Raw genomic sequence first — 22,490 nt, 5'->3', positions numbered from 1 at the left:
CACATCATTTTTATGTTATTTTTATCATCCCTAAGTCTGCACACCGGTTATGGAAGCGGCACCCCACATTTCAGTTGAGAATTGTAGTGTAGATACTGTATATTTATATTCCGCGCACTTTTTAGCGATATTACTTTGTACGGGGGTGAAGAGTAAGGAGGGAGCTCTCCCGGTTCCGGTTATAGTGCCAACTGAATAGAAATGAAATCTTAAGTGAATCGATAATATGATCGATCGATATGAATTTTCTAAACATTTATTATCTTATGCCAACAGCTGTGTCACACATACATTATATAACATTTCTTGATGCGAATCCTGTTCCTAGCATGAATTCTATAGTTTGGCTTTGCTGTGTAAAAAACAGTACTAGTGCGTAAAGTGTACGCCAGATGTCTCACAGCGATCCATAAGCGATTCATAGTTTGTTTTTGAAAGGTTGCCAATACAATTCTCTAAGATAAACGAGGTTCGACCGATTCAGCACTAGGGTGTGCCTGTATCACTAAAAGGTGTGTGTACTGTACATAGGGCCTAGTACCATATCTTGCCTGCTCTATTGGTGTGTATCTTTGTGTGTACCTTTCATGTGTACATATTAGAGCATAGTACTAATAATAATCTGTCTAAGCATTTAGCTTTGTTGGTAATCTGCGAGTAGAGTAGTTCTTGCAATTTTCATTTCTGTTTGTGCTTATTAGTAACATGCAGTACTGGTATTGTAATTAAGATATGTCTGAACGTAGTTTAAAATTATTGTAGTTTACTGTACAGTAGTATAAGAGTAATATCTTATTAGTTATTAGCGTGCTTATTTTATTATTGTAAAATATTTGTGTAGTATAGTAGAGGTATCCATAAGAATTCTTACTAGAATTCTGTTGTTGTAATTAGAATAGGCTTAACTGCAGTTTAGAATTCTGTAATACTTGAGTATTCCTTTTGGTATATAGTATTTAACAGATAGGATAAAGATAGAGTACGACTAAGTAGTATTGTAGTGTAGTAGTATATTAATTGTCTTATTGTTGTGTGATATTTGAGTACTGTCCTAGACAGTATTTCTTCCAGTTCACTTTTTTGCATATGAGTTATTTTCTTTTTCATTTTTTCCGTAAAGAATGGCTAAGGAGTGCAAGTGTAGGAACTGTGGGTGTGGCAAGGCATTGAGGGGTATGAGGGAGGAGTTGGAGAGTTTGAGGGAGATAATTAGGATTCTTGCAGAAGACAGGAAGGAAGATAGGCCTCCCTCAAACAATGTACAGGTTAGAGTAGGTGTACAAGAGGGAGGGGAAGGAAAGGGGGGGGGGAGTTGTAGAAGACAGGTGGTCGAATGTTCTAATGGGAAGGAGATTGCAGGCTAAGGGCTTAATTCAGGACAGGTGTCTGTGAGAAATCAGTACAAGTCACTGCAGGTAGAACAACAGAGGGAAAATGAAGAACAGGGAACTGTTGCTGAGAAGCGTGGAAGTAGGAGGAAAGGAAAAAGTAGGAAAGGTAAATGTAGAACACAGGATAGGAAAAGACAGGTGGAATGGAGTCATGGGCAAGAGAAAAGGGAGGAGGAAGTAGCTTCTTCAGCTATCAGGAAAGGTAGGGCTGACCAGGAGGGGAGAGGATCATATGAGGTGGATAGGATTGAGTCTCTGGTCATGGGGGATTCCATCGTTAGACATGTGGGGTAAGTGTGTGGCGGAAAGGGAATCAGGGTAGAGTGTTATCCAGGAATTAGGTTGAGGCAGATGTTGAGGAAAGTAGAAGAGGAGGAGGGGAAGGAGAAGGTGGTAGTGTTTCACATTGGTACCAACAACGTAAGGCAAGCTGATATAAGTACCAACATAGTTGGGGATGTGTGAGATCTGTAAATGCAGCACGGGTGAAGTTTAAGAAAGCAGAGATTATTACTGGAATACTCTGTAGGAGGGATACTGACTGGAAGGTGATTGGGGATTTAAATGAGACTATGGAGTGGGCATATGAGATTTCTAGATCCTAATGGGTGGGTAGGAAATATGGATCTGCGCTCAGATGGCCTTCACCTAAACCACAGTGGTACGTATAAGTTAGGAAATTTGTTTGGAAGGGTAATTGGGAGGTAACATTCAGGGAAACAGGCTGGTCTAGGGAGCAGTGATAAGGGTAGAGAGATCTGGAAGTCAAGTAGGGATGACATAAAAATGTTAGTGTTGAACTGTAGAAGTACAGTAGAACCTCGATAATTCGAAATCGGTTAATTCAAAATTCCGCCTAATTCAAAGAAGCTCTCATTCCCGGAAACATGAGATACAGTTTTGCATGTTATTTAAATTGTTTAATGTGAAATACGGATAATTCGTAATTCGAAGTACAATGTCGGCCCGATTATCGAAATTCAGACTTTTAATTCGAAACTGCCTTTACAGTTTAAAACAATAGTACGTTACAGAGTAATTTCAACTTGACATTTATCCGCGTCATAGAACGCGTTCCGGAGCTTGAAGGGGTAGTTTTCCGCACTTACACTGACTTCGGTGGGTCTACAGTGCGCTTCATGATTGCTAAGTTGAATGAAATCGGATTTCTTTTGTATTCAACCTTTTAAGGTATGCCGTAATATCACGCAACAGGCAGTGTGCGGAAAAACAGAATCCGCAAACAATGGCGATGCCGACAGTTGAAAAAAACGTGGGCACGTGGCTCATATTATAAATTCGTAGGCACCGAACAATATTGTCATTGCTGATGAAAAACTGCATTGCTTTATTTTAATGCGAGCCCAAACAGTCTTATGGTTTTAAAGGAGAAAGTGCCAGCCGGGGAATCGTACAAGGGTGGGGGATGGGAGTAATTGTAGTGCATTACAATGCACATGGAAGCGAGAAACTTTATCCCCTCGTCATAGGAAAGTTCGATAAGCCAAATGTTTTAAGGGCGTCGGGCACTTTCCATGCCAGTACAAAGCATCTAAAAATGCAAACAGTACAGAAATCCAAAAAATAATGCATTTGCACAGGGGAACCAGCATAATTTATCCTTGTCTTCGAAATGTGATTTTTTCTTTTCTTTCGTTGCGTTAGGTTATGTTTGTCAGTGATTTATCCAAGTGCATTATTTGAACATTGTAAATGCACCTTGTTGGATACATTTCGGAAATAGTTTTTCCATGGCATTTGAACGGTTGAAACTGTGAATCAAGGTGATTGCGTGTATTAGAATGGGTCTTAGAATACTTTGTGACGCGGCAATTGTTTAAATTTCTGAAGTACGAGAGAAGTGCCATGGCGGGAAATCGTACAAATATAGTGTCGTAGGAAAGTTCATTTTTAAGGGCATCGGGTACTTTCTATGTAAATACAAGGCATCTAATATGCATACAGTATAGTAATCCAATGAATAAAGCACTTGCACATGGGAGCCAGCATAGATTTCTCCTCGCCTTTGAATCGTGCATTTTTTCTTCTTTCTTTCGTTGCGTGAGGTTATGTTTGCCAGTGAGATATCCAAGTGCATTATTTGAATACTGTAAATGCACTTTGTTGGGTACATTTTGAAAATAGTTTTTTTTCCATGGCATTTGAGAGCTTTAAACTGTGAATCAAGGTTAATTGCATGCAATAACGGGTCTTAGAATGTGTGACTCCACAAGGGTTAGCATTTCCGAAGTACGTGTTGGCGGTTAGTTCGAAATCACGTAATTCGAAGTCCGATTTTTCCATCCCACCGATTTCGAATTAACGAGGTTTTACTGTATGTTCTTTTCACATATGATGAAATTAAAATTACTGCACTTGTTACATTTTTAACGGCATTGTACCATATCAGTTATTTTCATGATCTTAAGAGCCTAAGTACAAGATATAAATCACATACTCCTGCAACCCACTTGGGTTGTGGTTTAGTGGAACTGAGTTTCCTGCTTAAGTGGTTAACTCCTAACACATCCAGATGCATCCTCTTTGTTAGCTCAGCCAGTTCTAGTCTTTATTCCATAAACCCCATTAATACTTGTACTGCCCATCAAATTTACTTTTGTGTTTGCCAAGGGTTTTCCAAGGAGTCCCTCGCCTGTCAAATGGAAGTGACACACTGTTACTCCTGTAGGTCCAGGGCTTGATTAAAATATTCTGAGCTGAGTAAATTCTGTGAAGAAGGATGCTAACCTGCTTACACATTGTCCCTGTGAGAATCTCTCCTCTAATGGGTTGGGGCCCACCGGTGGATTGTTTAGTCATAGCAACCTGAGCACAAGGGGGGCCATGATTCCGAATGTCTGAGATGTCAACTCCCATTCCATAGCAAGTGGTGTTCCAACTCTCAGGACCACATGCTTGGCCACTCAGCCATTGCCTGTGGTTCACAAGCTGTGTTGTAACTACAGTAATGCACACCATAAACCATGGAGAAAAATATTTGAATTTAATTTTGCATCTAAAATACTGATGGAATTCCACCACTTTCTTGGTATGGTCCTTCGGCAATCCCTGGGTTACTGATGTCCTCCGAAGAGAAAGTTTGCTCTCCTTCACGATTGTACATGGTGACACTCGGCTTGCTTTAAACTGAGATTCCTACCTTGCATTTCTCTGCACCTCCAGCACCTTTAACAGCAGCATTTTGTGCAAAACTGAATAGCCATTGTTTCTTTATCCATTTACTTATTTTAACGGTTCTTTTTCACTTTAGCATAGTGGCCATATTTTGGTCCCTGCAATAAGGCTCTCTTCTTGGGACACTGCAACTGTCCTTTGTATTTATGCCAGTAGTGTATGAATAATGTTTTTGATTTCATGTCCCACTAACTACTATTCACTGCTTTTGGAGACTCCAGATGCCAGAATTTTGTCCCGCAGAAGTTTTTTCTTATCAGTATATCTACTGACACGAGGCTCTTATGAACACCTAAATACCACTGGCCTGAGCACCATCTAAAAGTTCAATACTATTTATCAAAAATCATATATATGGTAAATCACCCATTAGATTTGGCAAACAGGAAGTCATTAAACAAACTGTTCAATATCTAGGGGTAGAGATAGATAATAAATAGTCTTGGAAAAATCATATCACAGCTATATGAAGAAAAACAGAACAAAAAATACAAGTATTATTATTGTTAACTAACAGAACATGGGGAGCTGATCCATATAGCCTACTCTTAACGGTTCATAAAAACATAGGGTCTGTTTTTGATTATGGTAGTCATTTTCTAAATATGGCCTCTGAGGATCAAAAAAGGACTAGACACAAAACAATATAAAGCTATTAGGAATGAATACAGGTACCATAATCTCGACTCCAACAAATGCTTTATTAGCTGAAGTTATGGAACCCCCATTACATTTGAGATGTAAACATATATCTACAAAATATCTTCTCAAGAAAATAGCCAGATATCAACACCCACCCACTGCTTTTGCTGGCAAGATGTAGTGTTTACAGTGCACTATGTCTTCTGGTATGGGCTAGAGCAATTTTGTTACTTTCATTGATCTGTCTCAGCTTTATCCTTGGCTTTGACAAAATGAAAGTGACTGAGGTATGAGTGATGCTAGTAATGCCATTCCTTCTGCAGCCAGTCCCTGCTGTGAATGGTGTGAAAATATTGCTCATAGGGTCGGTTGGTGCATGCATTTCAGTGGGCTTGGCAGACTGATATGTAATAGCAACTTCTGGCTCGGCGAGGAAAGCAACGGGAAACTACCTCACTCTTCATTTCCCTAGTACGCCTCTTCAGTGATGCCCAGGCCATCTATGACAGCTGATGGCGGAGCTGTTGAGGATCCAACCAGCCTTCGGGCTGAGGACTAAACATACACATACATCAACACCCAATCCTTCCCAAGTTGAAATTATTGGAATATTACGGAAATGTATTACAAGGAAAATATGCGGCTCTCCTAGGGCCGTATGTTCAATGTATATATTTTCGACTTAATGTAGTACTGACACAAACTCATCCTAAGTACTTCACAACGTTCCCTGTGAATGTACAAACGCCCAATATTATACGCACAAAGTTCCGAGAACATAAAAACCAGATGACAAACTGTGGAGGATAGAATAATAATGGTAGTGATCATTGTTGACAAGTTGGCTCTGTGTGATGTAAAGGGAATGGGGAGACATAACTTTTTACATTGGCTTAAAGACCAACACTCAAGCCAAACTAATATGCAGCCATCACAATACCTGCAAAACCCCTAACATAAATCTTCTTGTCCCCATTCATACTTGGCTTCATCAGACTATGATGATTGTTTTACAGTTAGTCCTTACGGGCCGATTGCAGAAACGATGACTAGTTTTAAGCCTTAGGCATCGTCTGCCTAAACAACGTCTAAATCATTCACGATCTTCCATTGCATAAACAATGTTCAGTCGATGTTTAACTAGACATCCCTTAAAGTTTCAATTTTGGTTTGAAAATGGAGACTGAAGTATCTTTCATGTAACTCTTTGCTTGTCGCAACCAATGAAATTCGTCGGTGCGCGCGCCGAACGCCAGTCAGCTGTTTGTCTTCCTACACATTACTCAAATATGGCTGAGCATGACTTGCCCACAGATAAGAGCATCGCTTTCGGTGCAAATTAAATCTCATAATATTATCGACACTAAAGCGACATGCCACCATACGGGGAAAAGTAGCTTTCATTATAATGTTGTTACAGCGAGTGTAATCTACTCACAAATACGGTAGCTTCGACGAAGGGAAGATGAAGCAATAGTAATGTGTAACAGAGTGTTGTACGGGCCATATAGATGTAGCTTGCATTCTGGAGATCGTAGATTCGAAACGCATCATCGACAGCCGTGAAGATTGTTTTCCGTAGTTTCCCCATTTTTACACCAGGCAAATACTAGGGCTATTATGGCCACGGCTCTTCTTCCCCAGTCCTCTTTAAATGATAACCACCACCACTTGCCTTTTCCTATCTGATAGTTACCGAAAACCTATGCGATTATATATGTAAAAATCCCATACAACCTACTTATTAGTTTTCACTATTATGTCTGTTTACTTGGCAGTAAATATAAGTGAATCTCTCCCGGTTGATGTATGTGACAGCCCTCAGACGATCGGGACATGTAATTGTGATATGTATGTAGTTGAAGTGACCTATAATTCCATGGAAATTACCCCATGTATATAATAAAATATATCGATTGCCAAGAATTGTATTAAAGTTGACAGTTACCGGCCTGTCACTTTGTCAGTCTCAAGAAACAAGTCTCTCGTAAAGCGGAACCTTATTTTTTTATTATCTCCCCGTGCATGTCAAACGAATTGCTGCGATTTAGCAGCGGGCGACCCGCAGAGAGGCCGTCGGACTAACCTTTCTTCCCGGAATCGTCTCAACATGATAATACAAATTACATATTTCACGGTACATAACCTCTGATTGTAATTCACTCCTGTCATTTGAGGTTAAACAGTGCTCTCGGCAGTGTTTAAACATGACCGGTTGAACATCGGTTTTAGACAGTGTCTAAGTGATAAATAACGTCTCTGCAATGCGGCAGCCATACTTAGGCATTGTTTAACCGTAGACATCGTCTAAATGCCGTTTCTGCAATCGGCCCTAAATCTTTACACCCAACGTTCCACCCTCCTTGCTCATGGAGATTCCAAAGTTAGACATCAGCTGGTGCTTAGGTCTAGGGAAGCACTTAGCCTTAGATAACTGCTCTCCCCCCCCTTCCTTTCTCTTGTGTCACCCCACTTCCTTCATTTCACAGTGTGTCTACAGTACTTGTCAACAGGGACTGCAACCATTATTCTATCCTCTGCTAATGAAGGCTGCAGCCAAATGTTTTGGACCCATGTCTTTCTTTTGTGTGTACTCCATCCACACATCCGTACACGGTAAGCAGCTGCTCTCAATCTGTTTCATAGACCTATATATATTTCTTTTACATTTGGTGATCATTGGTAGGTACTGGGTGAGGCAGATTTAACCAAGAAGTATGTTTTGGTGGTCCTGTGTGATGGAGTGGTGTAGGTTCCAAGGCTTGAGGTTATGGGCTGCTTAAAGCAAACAACCCTTGCAAAGATACTTTCTGTTATGTGTGGTTGCTGGTGTTTCATAGCTGAACTGAGTGATAAGAGATGTAATGACAATGTGAAACACTTTAAAGCAATGTATATTCATTTAATGACATTTAAATTTGTTTTAATGGAAGAGGGGTAAAATTTACATCCTGCAGGATAGCATGTTGGTTGGGATTTAAGGCTGCTTTAAAATTGACATCATAATTATTTGACATGTTCAGAGTGAAATTCCTGCACGTTGACATTTTTAAAACCAATGAGTTGAAACATTGTACAGTCAGTATTGTTGTTCCAAATCACAAAGTATGGAGTATATAACATCTATGGAAAGAATTCCAAACATTATGAAATAGTTCTTTCCTTCCCTTTTTGTCAGTTAGTTCCAATATCAACCAAGTGCAGTGAGTAGAGCATTCTCTATTATTTTCTTTATCACTTGAATGTTTTGTTCTTGCATATTTTAAAACTTTAATTCTGATGGATTTTGCAGATCTGCATCTGGTGATGAATTTGGTGCCTAACCATTCAAGTAAAAATCATACATGGTTTATCAAGTCAGAAGAGAAGGAAGACCCATACACTAACTACTACATCTGGAAGAAGGGTCCTAGAAATGAAACTGGACAGTTTATTCCACCAAACAATTGGGTAATTTGAATGCCATACTATAATTGATCTATGTGTAGTACATGTATTATATATACAGTGAGTGAAATTCATTACTATCATTCTGAAGGAACAAAATTTCTGATTTACTGAAACTATCTTCTTGTCCCCACTGATATATCTGTAGTTTTGTATGTTAAAAGGATCTGGTTGACTACATACCACTATTATGACAAATTCAGGTTATGTACATCTTCATTATAGACTGTTATGCCTTTCAGCATTCATTCTGCAAGCTTCTGCGAATTAACTAAACTCTTCCACAATTCTCTGTTCATAACCAATTCAGTGGCCTCATTAAGTCTCATAATTTATATCTTAAATTTGTTGTAGTGGAAGCCATTTCTTTCAACTTAGTTAATGTATAACTGTTAGATTCTTCAGTCTGTCAAAACCAATTCAGGATAAATAAGAATAGAAAATACCTGAAATGTTTGAAAAAGATATTTAAAACAGAATGGCAGGTTTTCTTCTCGACAGAAATCTTCAGATTTCGTCAAATCACAGTTTTAATTGTTATTAATAATGATAATATGAAGTGATGAATACTACACGGTTCAAAAAAATTAGGGGAACATGTTTTTGAACGTTTGCCATGGTCCACAAAACAATACCTCACACGTAGGTATAATACCAACTAAACTTTTATTCTTTACCGTTGAAGTATACAAAAGAACATTGATGGATTTGCATTCATTTTCAGAACACAAACAGAAATGTCCAAATAGGGGTGAAAACAAAGTGATAAGTCCTCCAGGGTGGATTTTTATCGCATTTGGAGAGCTTCGGTATGGTGTATGTCCTCCACGAGCATTAATCACAGCTTGGCACCTATGTGGCATGTTCCGTATAAGTCAGCGGAGGTCACGTTGCGGTATCAGGTCCCATTCTTCAATGAGAGCATGTTCAAGGTCTTGGAGAGTCTGTGGTGGAACAGGATGCCCACGAACATTGCTGTCAAGCCTATCCCACACATGCTTGATGGGATTAAGGTCGGGACTCACTGCTAGCCATTCCATTTCTTGATTGTCCAGTTCTCGCAAGACAGCTCTGGTGATGCACGCTACATGAGCCCTGGCAGTGTCATGCATGAGTACGAATTCAGGGCCAAAACCGTATGCAGTAACCAACACATGGTGTAGCAGTATCTGCTCGATTTACCCCGCAGCGGTAAGATTACCACGGACGATGACAAGATCCGTACGGCCACGGTCAAGCCATCAATACTGATGCCACCCCACACCATCACAGAACCTTGTCCGAATCGGTTGCCTTCCTGGACAACATTTATGTTCTGCTCACCATGCAGTCTCCATACACTTTGTGTCAGGGGAAATCTGGACTCGTCTGTGAACAACACAGGTCGCCATTGGCAAAGTTTCCAGTTGACGTGGGTACGGACAGACGGAAGGCGAGCTGCGCGATGTTGCTGCGTTAAACGGGGCACTCAAGCAGGACGTCTGGGTCGTAAGGACACTTCTCTTAACCTGTTCCTTACTGTCTGGTCAGACACTGTGACTCCAGTGACCTTCCTGGGGTCTTGTTGCAGTTCTCTGGCAGTTGCTGAACGTCACTGCACAGATGGTCCTATTTCGTCATCCTGTGGGGTTGTCATGTGTCCTTGACCTTGTCCAACCCTCCTTGTGAACTGGTCTGTCTCTTTGTAGCGATTCCACAAGCGTTGAATAACTGACAGAGACACATTGAGGTCGACAGCAACACAACTAAAAGTCCATCCTTCCTGGATCAAAGTGACGGGCCTTGAAACTTGAACCTCGATAAGATATCGCATGGGATGTGCTGGTTGACGTATGTGCTCAAATGACCGCAGTAGTCTGTGTACCTCACGACGACACATGGACCCACCACTATTCACTTCGTTTTGACGTGTCACCTGACCGTTTAATGCATAGCTACACCTACAGATGGAGTATAACTTCGATTTGACATACCCCGAGTGGCTAAGGTCTCAAGGTATGCTGTATGACCATTGGAACCCCATGTACCAAATTAACGTTCACATACCAGATGTTACAAAACATGCTTCCCTAATTTTTTTGAACTGTGTATTAACAAGCGTAAAAACATTTGTGTACACCCTCCTAATAATTGCAGAAATTTTTGAACTTACATTAATGAAGTAAGCTTGTGCTTTCTCTCTCCTCACGAGTCCAGTTAGGGGTAGTGTGTGTCACCCTTGGTGACACAACAGCTGGCTTGTTTACTGGTAACATTTTGTTTGTCTTGCTCTGGTGAAGTCTTCGGCTTTCACGGAGCTGTACTTGTAATCTGCTGTTGTTGTTTATTATTATTATTATTATTATTATTATTATTTTTTTTTTTTGCTAGTTGCTTTACGTCGCACCGACACAGATAGGTCTTATGGCGACGATGGGACAGGAAAGGGCCAGGAGTGGGAAGGAAGCGGCCGTGGCCTTAATTAAGGTACTGCCCCAGCATTTGCCTGGTGTGAAAATGGGAAACCACGGAAAACCATTTTCAGGGCTGCCGACAGTGGGGTTCGAACCTACTATCTTCCGAATACTGGATACTGGCCGCACTTAAGCGACTGCAGCTATCGAGCTCGGTTATTATTATTATTATTATTATTATTATTATTATTATTATAAACTGTTTTGGAAATAATTTAGGGAATGTTTAAAGTGGATTAGTAAATTAATAAATATCTGGCCAAAACCCGTCAAAACGTGGCGATCAATGGGGTAAATATTTAGTGAAGGTTTATATGTCTGTGGTATGGCAGAACCTGATATATGAGGAAACTTGATTTTTTAGGAGGTGCTTTTAAAAGTTGGCAAGCTCACTGGAATTCATGTCTTATTTCAATGACCTCTAAATTGAAGTGGCATTTATTTGTGAATATAACAAAAAGAAGGAACAAATTTTATTCTTAATTATTCAGCAGGTTCGGGGAACAAATCACTCGGTTGCCTCAATACCTATGTACTGGATATACCGAATCTTTATGTAGGGAACAGTATATTCTGCGGGCACCAGAATCATACCGGGCTTTGCCATCATACTCTGTAGCAAAATCTACCACATTCGCATTGAAACCGAAAATTATATTTGACATATTGGGTATGCCTTAGTACCACAGATATGACTTTCTTTGTACAATTACTTTTTGGCAGTATTGCAACTTTAATGACTTCAAAAGTTTGCACTCTTGACATTGCACCGTATGCTGTAGCTGAAACCTGCACGTTCTAGTGTTTCCTCTTGAGCTTTGTTGATTGTGATACAAAATGCCAAGCAAATTGGAAATTGGTGCCACTTGAAAGAAAATGGAAGCGTTTTATCTGAAGGAGTTGTCATTTAGAGGGATTGTTTCTGCTTATTTTGAATTTACAGTGCACTGATTGAGGGTTGGGAAGAAAAATGGTGGCTATTCCTGTCCACGCTACTCATAAAACACGGAGCCCTAAATTGAAGCACTTTTGAATTAAGCATATAAGTTTTCCCCAATGTGCCTGGGACTGTCTATGAAAAAGGCATTCTTGACATTTGTGTTGCTTTTGGGGTACGTCAAGGATTTCATTAATATAATTGAAACTTTCTCCTGTTTTGCTATGAGCACAATGTCAGCCAAATCAGATTTGAAAATTGGCACATTAGCAGTTTACTCATAGTAAGGGTACAATCCTTTGGGTTTCAACGACTGTAAATTATGACACGGAGGATCGACTCTCTTTCGTACCTACCAGAGTGGAAGAAGTTCACAGCTTTAGTGTTAAAATTATGATACAGAGAAAAGGACTTTTATATTCCTCCAACATTTCAAACTAGCAAATATAGGGAGGGCTACAAAGAGACAGGAACATTGTGCTGAATACCTTCTTTTCAACTAAGTGACTCGCTGCAACACAACACAGACTGGAACAGTCGACCAAGAAGCGGATGCGTGCTTGCCCTCTTCCATCTCCCCTCTTGCATCACATGCCTCGATGCTACCACAGTCCAGGTGGCCGTGTAAGTACTGGCAAGCGTTTTGGCGAATCAGAATGCTACAATTTCCTTTAATCATTTTAAAATATACGGCAAGAAATTTTTATGCTTTTAAAGACACTCTGCAAATCTACAAGCCAAGAGTTTTCGTCAGAATGCTTTATGATGTCAATCGGTTCAGCTGTTCTCTCAAAATCGATGTAACAAAAATCAGCGTAGTGTTTTAAATACAGTAGAAATCCGCTATAGTGAGTATGGCATATTAAGAGAACCCTGTTATAACGACAGTTCTTTTATCTCTTCAAAATTCCTATATTAACTGTGTACTATCCTTCGGTTACAGCGGGAGCCCCGTCACTGATGCATCCGTTAATACGAGTAATTAAGCATGCACGATTTTCTCAGTTACCGATATTTATGCATCCAGCGATTATATTGCATGCGATCAATCATCTTCGGTATCGTTTCCTCGCTATGTCCACTAGCGGGCTCTCGGCGACATTCAAAGGCGATGTCGTAGTCGATTAGTAATGCCAGTCGACTGCTGTTCCATAAAGAAAAATCAAAATGAAAGAGAACAGGATGTCGTAATGGATAACGTGTCTGGTAGCAGTTAACTCGTTTAAAATAAAGGCTAAAGTAAACAATCGCTTAATTTTAATGCCAAATACTGCAATTAAGAATGGGATACACCTCGAGATTTGGCAGAGTGAATCATTGATTTCAGGGGTTAGGTTATACTTTCTCGCATTTAGTCTATGGCTATTCCCATGTCTATTTATAGAGAGAAGGTTATCACTTTTCTGTGGGTGCTCAATATATGTTTTCATGGTACATATATGGTTAAGCTAGGTTAGGTGACGCTGTTTGAATAAAAAAAACTGAAGGATTTCCCACAAAATGAGACCTCCTATATCGTTTTCTTGCTATGTGCGCTTGCAAGCTCTCTCGTCGACATTTGATGGCGATGTCTGTGTTGATCAATAATACCCGTCAACTGCTGTTTCGTTGAGAAAATTAGAAATGAAGAACATGTTTTCGTAATAAATATGTAAATAATGTGGTTGATAGCGGTTGTTAACTTGTTAAATGATCGCTTAATTTTAATATTATGTTCTGAAATTAAGTAAGAAAGTGATAACCTCAAAATACGGCAGAGTACATCACTTATTTCATACAATAGTTTATATTTTCTTGTGTGTAGTGAATTTTGGAAAGGCTATTCGCATGTAAATTTATAGCGAGGAGGTTATCGTTTCTCTGCGTGCGCTTGAAATATGTTCTCATGATACATATACCGTTAGGTTAGGTGACGCCGTTTGAGGAATAAAACTGAAACGTTTGCCACAGAAGCCTGTGGAGTGTTACTACAATTTTTTCATAATGAAATTAAACACACATTTTCATGTAGTATCGGATTTCAAAAAGTAAAAACGAGTAATCGTCCACGAAAACGCAAGTTTTGAACAAACTGATTGCTGTTTCATCATCATTTTACTGTTCCAGTTTCCTGGGTTTTGTTAATGAGCCTCTTCCGCTTCTTCCTGTCCATGTACAACTTGTCATGGAGAACATCATCCACTGTCCATCCTCTGGTAACTAGATCAACCTTGATCATGTCCATCCATCAGGTTTTAGTCTTCCCTTTTTCTCTTCACTTGTCTTTCCAAATTTATTCTAGCTGTTCTTATAGGCTCCATCCTCATCACATGCCCGTACCACCGTAGTCTGGATGTGCCGATTCGGTCTAATAGGGATGTCTTTATTACAGCTACTTTCGTCACCTCTTCATTTCTTAACTTGTCCATCTTGGTCTTCTGGATGGTGGATCTAAGAAATTTCATCTCTGATGCTTGCAGTCTTGATGAATTTCTTTTTATGACTGTGCACGCTTCAATACCATAGGTCAGTATTTGTATGAAATAGCTGTTAAACATCATCAGTTTGGCTGGTTTTGGAATCATGTTGTCCCATAAGTGTTCTTACTTGTTGGTAGAATTCTGATCAGTTTTGCACTCTGTAATTTCCTTTCTAACCAAATTATACTTCCAAGGTACGGAAAACTATCCACACACATTTGCTGGAGACCCTTCTCTGTTGTCTGCCTCACCACTGTCTTGGTCTTGCTGATGTTGAGGTTATATTCCTGGAACTGGGGTTTCCATATATTGAGTCTGGTCTGTACTTCCTTTTCTGTTTCACCCCAAATCATATCATCAGCAAAGGCCACTACTGTTTCTTACCGATTTTAATGTGTATGGGTTTTTTCCAGACTTAGGAAAAATTGGGTATAACGACAATCCGCTATAGCGAGTATATTTTTCGCTGTTATGAATTCTAGCTAGAACGGACGTCTACTGTATAGATATATAATTTAATGGGACTTGAATTGTGCTTTGATGATGTGCTTCAATTTAATAACGTTGTGACCTTACTGCGTCCAGCAACGGTGTAACAAAATTCTCCGACCGCTCATTTTATCTCAGGGTAAATTTCCTTGTATAGCTCCGATTAAATGTGAGTTCTGAAGAGAGGTGCGACTGCATATAAATCGCTAGTCAATGTATCAGATGACAGTCTCCATCCCCTCGCACCTAACTCAATGCTTAAAATGTCATAAATTGCAGTATCTCTACTTAACATTACACTATTCTACTGTATCAACCTATAAATTAATAAGTCACACATGTTCAGTTTTAACCAACTAGTTTATCATCATATTATGCATAGGAAAGAGAAAAATTAAAATAAGTCTTTGTTCCTTATCTTTGAAATAAAATAAAGATCATTCATTGATTTTATGTACAACTGCACTCATTTATAACTTTCATTTTCAGTCCTGATATGAGCTAACTTTATATTCTCGATCATACTTGATGTCTGAAATCATCCTTTAAATCATTACATATTAAAAAAAGTAATTACCTGTAAGTCAAAAAATCAATAACATCATTGCTGAAAATAAGTTTTAAATTTTGAATCATATCCACTATATTGTTTATCCGTCATTGCTGTTTATCTTAATTACCATCGAATGACTTGCTAAGCTTACCATTACATACTACCATACAAAATCTTGGCACGTACTATCCTAACTGCCCTATGTTCAATCATTTGAATATCAATGTATAACCTTCTGAAATCCATATCTAAAACTCATTTCTAACTATTCTAGTTCTTAATTATTGCTTCGATTTATCACGTTGGGTGCCATGCGACGCCATATGGTGTCACACTGGTCAAATTTGAGATGGCGTGACGCCGTATGGCGGCACACAAGTCTTGAATCCAGAGTTGGCATGACGCCATATGGCGGCACAGCAGAGTTTCGGGCGAATCGCTGTAGAAAATCAGCTGTGACATCTATGCGCGTAAAACTGGTACTACGTGAAGTGCGAACTACAGGGTCTATTCCAGCTATGTATTGCTACTATGTGCCACCATATGGAGCCACAGTATTCTTCCAAAATCACTGACTGGCTAGTGATCATTCTCACAAATGAAAGCGCCCCAGGCATTATTTCCTCGTTTACTTGTGAATTATTCGGTTTGTATAGTTGTGGAAATATATAAGGAAATGGAAGATATTGGTAATATTCTTGGTAGAAATGGTAAGTGATTTACCAAGAAGAGAATTAGTGAATTGGATATTTTTGAATTACTTATGGTTTCTGATGGAGAGAAAGATGTAAGTGTTGATGACAGTGAATACAATGCTAGTGACGAGTGCACTGACAGCATGATGAATGTGGAAGACAGTGGCGATACTGATAGTGACATTATAGGTGGGGACGATGGTGGTGAAAATGGTGTACACAATCATGTGAACAATGATGACTGAGGTCCTTGTGTAAGGACACAGAAAGATATTCCATTTATAAGCCAGAAGCATCTAAATCTTCAAATTGATACTTCTTCAGCCACAGGAGGACGCACATCAAGAATTTTGAATCGGTCTACAACTAACCCTCAAATAAAGAGCAGGCCGATGGCCACATGACCCTCTTTGTCGTCTTCTGCTACAGGCAGGAATTGCGTGTGGATGCAGGGCCGGATTAAGGTGGGGGCTAAAGGGGCTGCAGCCCCGGGCCCCGCGTGCCAAGGGGCCCCGGCCCTTGGCCGAACCTAAAATTGTATTTAAAAAAGGCCTGCTGCTCCACCTCCGTGCATGTATATGAGTATTTACGCTCGCAAAATATTGAACACGCACTCTTCCTTCTTATCTGTCCGCGTTAGCATTTCATCACTGCTAGAATCAATTACCGTCCGGAGACACGAATCCTCGCTACTTATGCACTGTAAGTATTGTAAACGTTATTGTTGACGAAAATTTAAATCTGGCAGCTTGAGAGTACGGGCAGAGGGGGGAAGGGGAGAAGAGGTCTAGGAAGTGAGCGGGAGGGAACAGGGGAAGCTATACTATATCTTTGCATCAGGAAGAGAACTTCCAGTTCACCTCTGATTATTCAACCATTCGTAAATTATAACTATAATGTTCTTGTAAAATGGATAGAAAATATCCTAGTGGTGCCAAAAAAACGTAAGTTCTGTTCTGTATGTCGATTTGATAGTGATGAGACAAATGTAAAATGTTTTGGCATTATGAAATATTAACATGAAAAATAGAGAAAAAATGTAGTCTATTTCAACACTTCCCTATTCATTAATTTAAGTGGAAGTAGTTCTATAACGACTTCAGAATGCTAGTCTTACGTGATGTTACGAAGAAGGGGCCCCACATTTTTAAATAGCCCGGGGCCCCCAAACACCTTAATCCAGCACTGTGTGGATGTATTCAACTCTTCCCATCCACAGGTGGTCCAACAGATGGTATCAAACCACAATCCGTGTCCGCGCCTAGGTTGCCCCTTTTTAGTTGTCTTTTACGACAAGTAGGGTATACCGGGTGGTGTATTCATCTGCATCCCTCAGCCACAGGGGTAACAATATGTAATGTAATATAAGGACTTGTTTTGCATTTCAGAAGGTTTTCATAAATATTGTATTAGTTTGAATTATCACATAAATTTTACATATTTGAAATTTGTGTTGTACACTTCATATAAAGCATAAAAAAATTCTGTGACACCGTATGGCGCCACGCTATATTTTATGCTTAACACGTTCAGTACCTGCTTCTGAGCAGGACATTTGAATGCCTGGACCAGCCATTTTCATGCCCGGCCCTCTTAACATGCATCACTTAATAAAATTTACCATTACTCCTGAATTATAAATGTTAGAAACATGATACTTTGTGGTTACCTCTAGTAAATATTTAGGGGTGTGATATCTGGTGTCACAGGTTTCAAAATACGTATAATTTTATACAGCATATCTGTACTTTCGGCATAATGATTACTGTCACTGAAGTGAAGAAATGAAATATGAAGCGTATTCAGAACATTGTATTAGAAAATATTGGAGTATGAAAAACAGGGTCTTCGGCCCAGTATTTTTTAACATCAGGATTTTGGACTAATCGGTTTCCAGGATTGCGTGATCGAATTCTTTGTGAAAGGCCGGGGTGCCGCACTTATCACTTGACTCGCGTATAGATTGGTCTGTTCACACACACACACACACACACACTGATAAAATTCGTCCTTCATGAAAATAATCGCGTAACTCAAAATATCCTGCTTATTTTCTATTTGAACGTTTATACCTGAATTCTCTGTAAATGGTGAAATGGGTGGACAATAACTAGATGATATGTATCAGGCACTTCACTTTTCTCTATAGGCCTATCGGATTCAGGAAACGGAATTTCCTCGTTACTTTCACTATCTGAGTCTATTTAAGGAATAAGTTCATCACCAGAATCATTATGAACAATATCTAATAGTTTTTCTTCTGTAAGAGACTTTGTTTTGTAAGCTTTTATACTACACTTGGTAAGAACGGCACGCACTGCATTGGAATCTCAAGTACCGACTTGACCCGCGAGGAAGTGCTGGGACATTCCCGCTTAAACAGCTAAGATAAACACGAGCCCACTCAACGCGAGGGTTATCTCAAAAAGGTCAACCAACTTCCTGCTACAACCAGTAACGCTGACTAAGGTGTAAGAACGCATAGATGACGAATATAAACAGCATTGCTTCGCGCGGAACATTAAATGTCTTACGCCGTCCACGGCCCGCAGCATAGGAGCAAGCTTAAACGTCTTACGCCGTCCACGGTCCGCAATGAGTTAATAAAAATTGATGTGACGCCTTATGGTGTCACACGACCTTGGTATGATGAAATAAAGTTGACTTGGTTCATCATATTAATATATCCCAAGATTATATAAACAGCCTACGAGATGTATAATTGCTGTGGCACCAGCGGAATACTTTTGAAATTCATGCCTGGCACCACTGGAATAGTGTGCTACAATCGCCTTGGCACTCAACATGTTAATATTCCAAATTTAACCTCAATGAAATGTCATTTGCCTTGAAAATTGTTACTCCTTTCAAATCAATAGGATAGCTCCATTAAAATCTCAGATGTCAGTATTACTCATCACAGCAATATATATATCATCTGTAGAGTTTGTAATTTTTAGCATTTGCGATAAATGCGAAATACGTCGAAACTTTGTCAGTGTGTGTGTCTTCATCTTATATGACCCGGCGAGTGGTTTTTAGCGATTTTGAATTAGCGATAAAATGCAAAATTGGTTCAAAATGCGAAATTATGCAATTTATGCAAAATAAATGTGAAACTCTCGGTTTTATACGAAATAAACATATATCTTTAAAAAAAGAGGTTTTTTCTAAAAAAAAAATGTATTTCAGGAGAAAGAATTATTACGGCACCCATTGTGATCGTAAGGCAGTAACATACTTTGACGGACACTTCCGTCCTGGGGCACAGAACATTTATAAGTTCATTATCACGGTTAGCTGGTCAGAGAGATTTATTCTGTTTGTTTTGCAGCCTACCCGATTGATGTCAGATGATGCATGAAGCTATTTTCTCTGTGTACATAGTAACTCTGAGCTGAAGTACGGAAAATACAAAGCACCTCAGTTTGCCGCTCGTTGTAAACAACTTGTTAAACAATCATGGTGGAATCCAAGCGCGGCATGAATGAGGTTATTCGTAACTGGCTTGAAAATAGTGATGTTAAAAGTAGAAATGATTCTCTGGAGAGTGAAAATACTTTTTCAACTAACAGTGATGAAAGTGATTCTGATTTCAGTTCTGAGATGATAGTGCCAATTGAAACTATGTGACAAAACCAGAATGCAACAAGAGCGGGTGAAAAGTCCAGTAAAATGATACTTGGAATTATGATCTTGTTGACAATAAGCCTGTTTCTGTAACATGCAAACCAGTTTCTGAAATTCACTCTATAGCGAGGAGGGGTTGGGAAATAATCCAAAAGAAATGGACGTAGAGAATGAATGTATAACCCCACAGCTCTGGGATCACGTTACTAAGGAAACCAATGCCCATGCCTCTGTATTTCTTGCTAATTTATCTGCTTCCCTTGAAACCAGTAATAATTACGAACAAAAACATTAGTTACCTGTTACTATAGACGAGCTGAAATCTCACTTTGCTCTGTGTATTCTTAAGTATGTGATTAGTGAAATTTGTTAGTGACAAAAAAATACATAAATGGTATGCAAGGGAATATTTCCTTTCACAAGTAATGGTGGGACAAAGGGTTAAATCATTCCATGTGTGGAATATCTTTCACTGGCCAAAGAGCACTGCAAAGAATAGTCAGACAACAAATACACTTTCAAGCACACACGTTCATCTTTGTGTTGACCCTTGATCATAGTCAGTTATTCTTGACACCAGTGTTGAGCAGTAGTTCCTGTTTTAAAGTACGGTAGCGATTTATTTTATTGTCTGGTAGCCATGGGTAGAAGCGAAGTGACGATCAAACAGCATGCCGAGGGTCACAAATCGGGACATTTTTATGCAAGCGATACAGATAGGCCGATATTGATGTGTGTTTGTAAATTTGTTAATAGGCATATTCATGTGTATGCGTTAATACTTCTTGCAGTCTTATGTTGATGTTTGTCTTATTTTCTATAGTGAATTCAAAGGTTGTGGGCTCGAATCCCACTGGTTTCCGGTTGGCCATTTTTGTTCTGTACTTAACATCTCTTCAACGCGTACTAAATCCTATGTAACACGACCTAATAGGTTGAAAGTCTGTTTCGATTAGCAAATTATGCCTATTTTTAACCAATTTGCTACAAAACGTTAAATTTGAGGAATTTAGATGCTACAAAATGCTAAATTTGAAAATAAAAATGCTAAATCTCTGATTTTTAAATGCTATAAACTACAAACTCTAATCATCTGGTATCTTGTGCACTATCTCCATAGAACATTTAATATGGGTATTTGTTGAGGATCCAGCCAGCCTTAGGGCTGATGGCTGAACATACATACATACATATATACATACATACATACATACATACATACATACATACATACATACATACATACATACATACAAGAATTATTTACCTTGGCTTACACGTTTGCGTTAGCTATGCCTACCTTATATTACTATATTCCCTCGATGTGAATTCTTTCTATGCATGTGCTTGATGTATGCGATCCAGAAACTAAATATACGTATTCTGCGTCTATAATTTTATAACCTCTGCATCTAATTCAGTATCAACTCTCTTCAACGTTTTCTTATTTCTTCATTACAAACAACATATCATTCAATTCATTCACCACATCTTAACGTAACCATTTTCTAAAATCTCATAACCTCTTCTTTTATACAATATTTCCCACAACGTAATATACTTCATTAAATGTATATTCGCTTCACTGGATCACACTTCATCCCTCAGAATAACATTTAACCATCTAGTATACTGAGGTACTTCTTCACGATCTACATCGACACTGAATAATTCGTATTAGTTGCATATCACTTCTATATCATATCATTACGATGACCAACAAACATGTTAGGTTTCCTAACCCATTTAAGATATCCACAACTCTCATATGCTTTCAGTCTGCTGTGTTACTCTACTCATTCCTGCTATTAATTATGAATTCTCCATAGCTATCATATTACACTCAATATATACGGTCACTTCATCCGATTGAGATATATGGATTCTCATATAACCTAACCTTGAAAGCTAGATTCTGAAATTGCACTTCAATGAATCACTTGACATCCTAAGTACACCACTAAAAACAATAATACCGGGCGGGTTGGCCGTGCGCGTAGAGTCGCGCAGCTGTGAGCTTGCATCCGGGAGATAGGGGGTTCGAATCCCACTGTCGGCAGCCCTGAAGATGGTTTTCCGTGGTTTCCCATTTTCACACCAGGCAAATGCTGGGGCTGTACCTTAATTAAGGCCACGGCCGCTTCCTTCCAACTCCTAGGCCATTCCTATCCCATCGTCGCCATAAGACCTATCTGTGTCGGTGCGACGTAAAGCCCCTAGCAAAAAAAAAAAAACAAAAAACCCAATAATTTCATGATATACTTATATCCAGATTTAATTAAGAACTATAATTTAGTAAACTTAGCATGTCATTCTCTGGCTTACAATGTTTCTGTAGCCCTCTGAGCTACAGTTGCTGTCCTCAGCCGGCTGGAACCCATGGATCAGCTGGTCTCCACTTCTACATCAGGTTGGTTGGTCGGCCAGTAACACACTCATCTCCAGGTCGGTCCAATGCGGATTTAGCACCACATATTCATATTCTTCTCTCTTGTGCTAGGCTCAACAGAAGAAAGTTTTTATATGTACAGGTTCATATCAACTCCTCCGGTAGTTTATAATAGTCTACCAATGTTCTTATCTGTTTGCTAATTAATCT

The 22,490-nt window shown here is 39.3% G+C and overlaps 1 protein-coding gene across 1 annotated transcript in view; it reads left to right on the top strand.

Moving 5' to 3' along the window:
- Positions 1-22,490, top strand: part of LOC136864246 (probable maltase) — a 141,346-nt gene that overhangs the window by 4,982 nt on the left and 113,874 nt on the right. Inside the window, exon 3 of the mRNA XM_067140987.2 lies at positions 8,521-8,678. Within this exon, the coding sequence (XP_066997088.2) occupies positions 8,521-8,678 (158 nt within the window). The remainder of the gene's footprint in view (positions 1-8,520; positions 8,679-22,490) is intronic.

Source organism: Anabrus simplex, chromosome 2 (assembly GCF_040414725.1).
Source record: "Anabrus simplex isolate iqAnaSimp1 chromosome 2, ASM4041472v1, whole genome shotgun sequence".
Lineage (NCBI taxonomy): Eukaryota > Metazoa > Arthropoda > Insecta > Orthoptera > Tettigoniidae > Anabrus > Anabrus simplex.
This window is presented reverse-complemented; position numbering and strand designations above follow the sequence as displayed.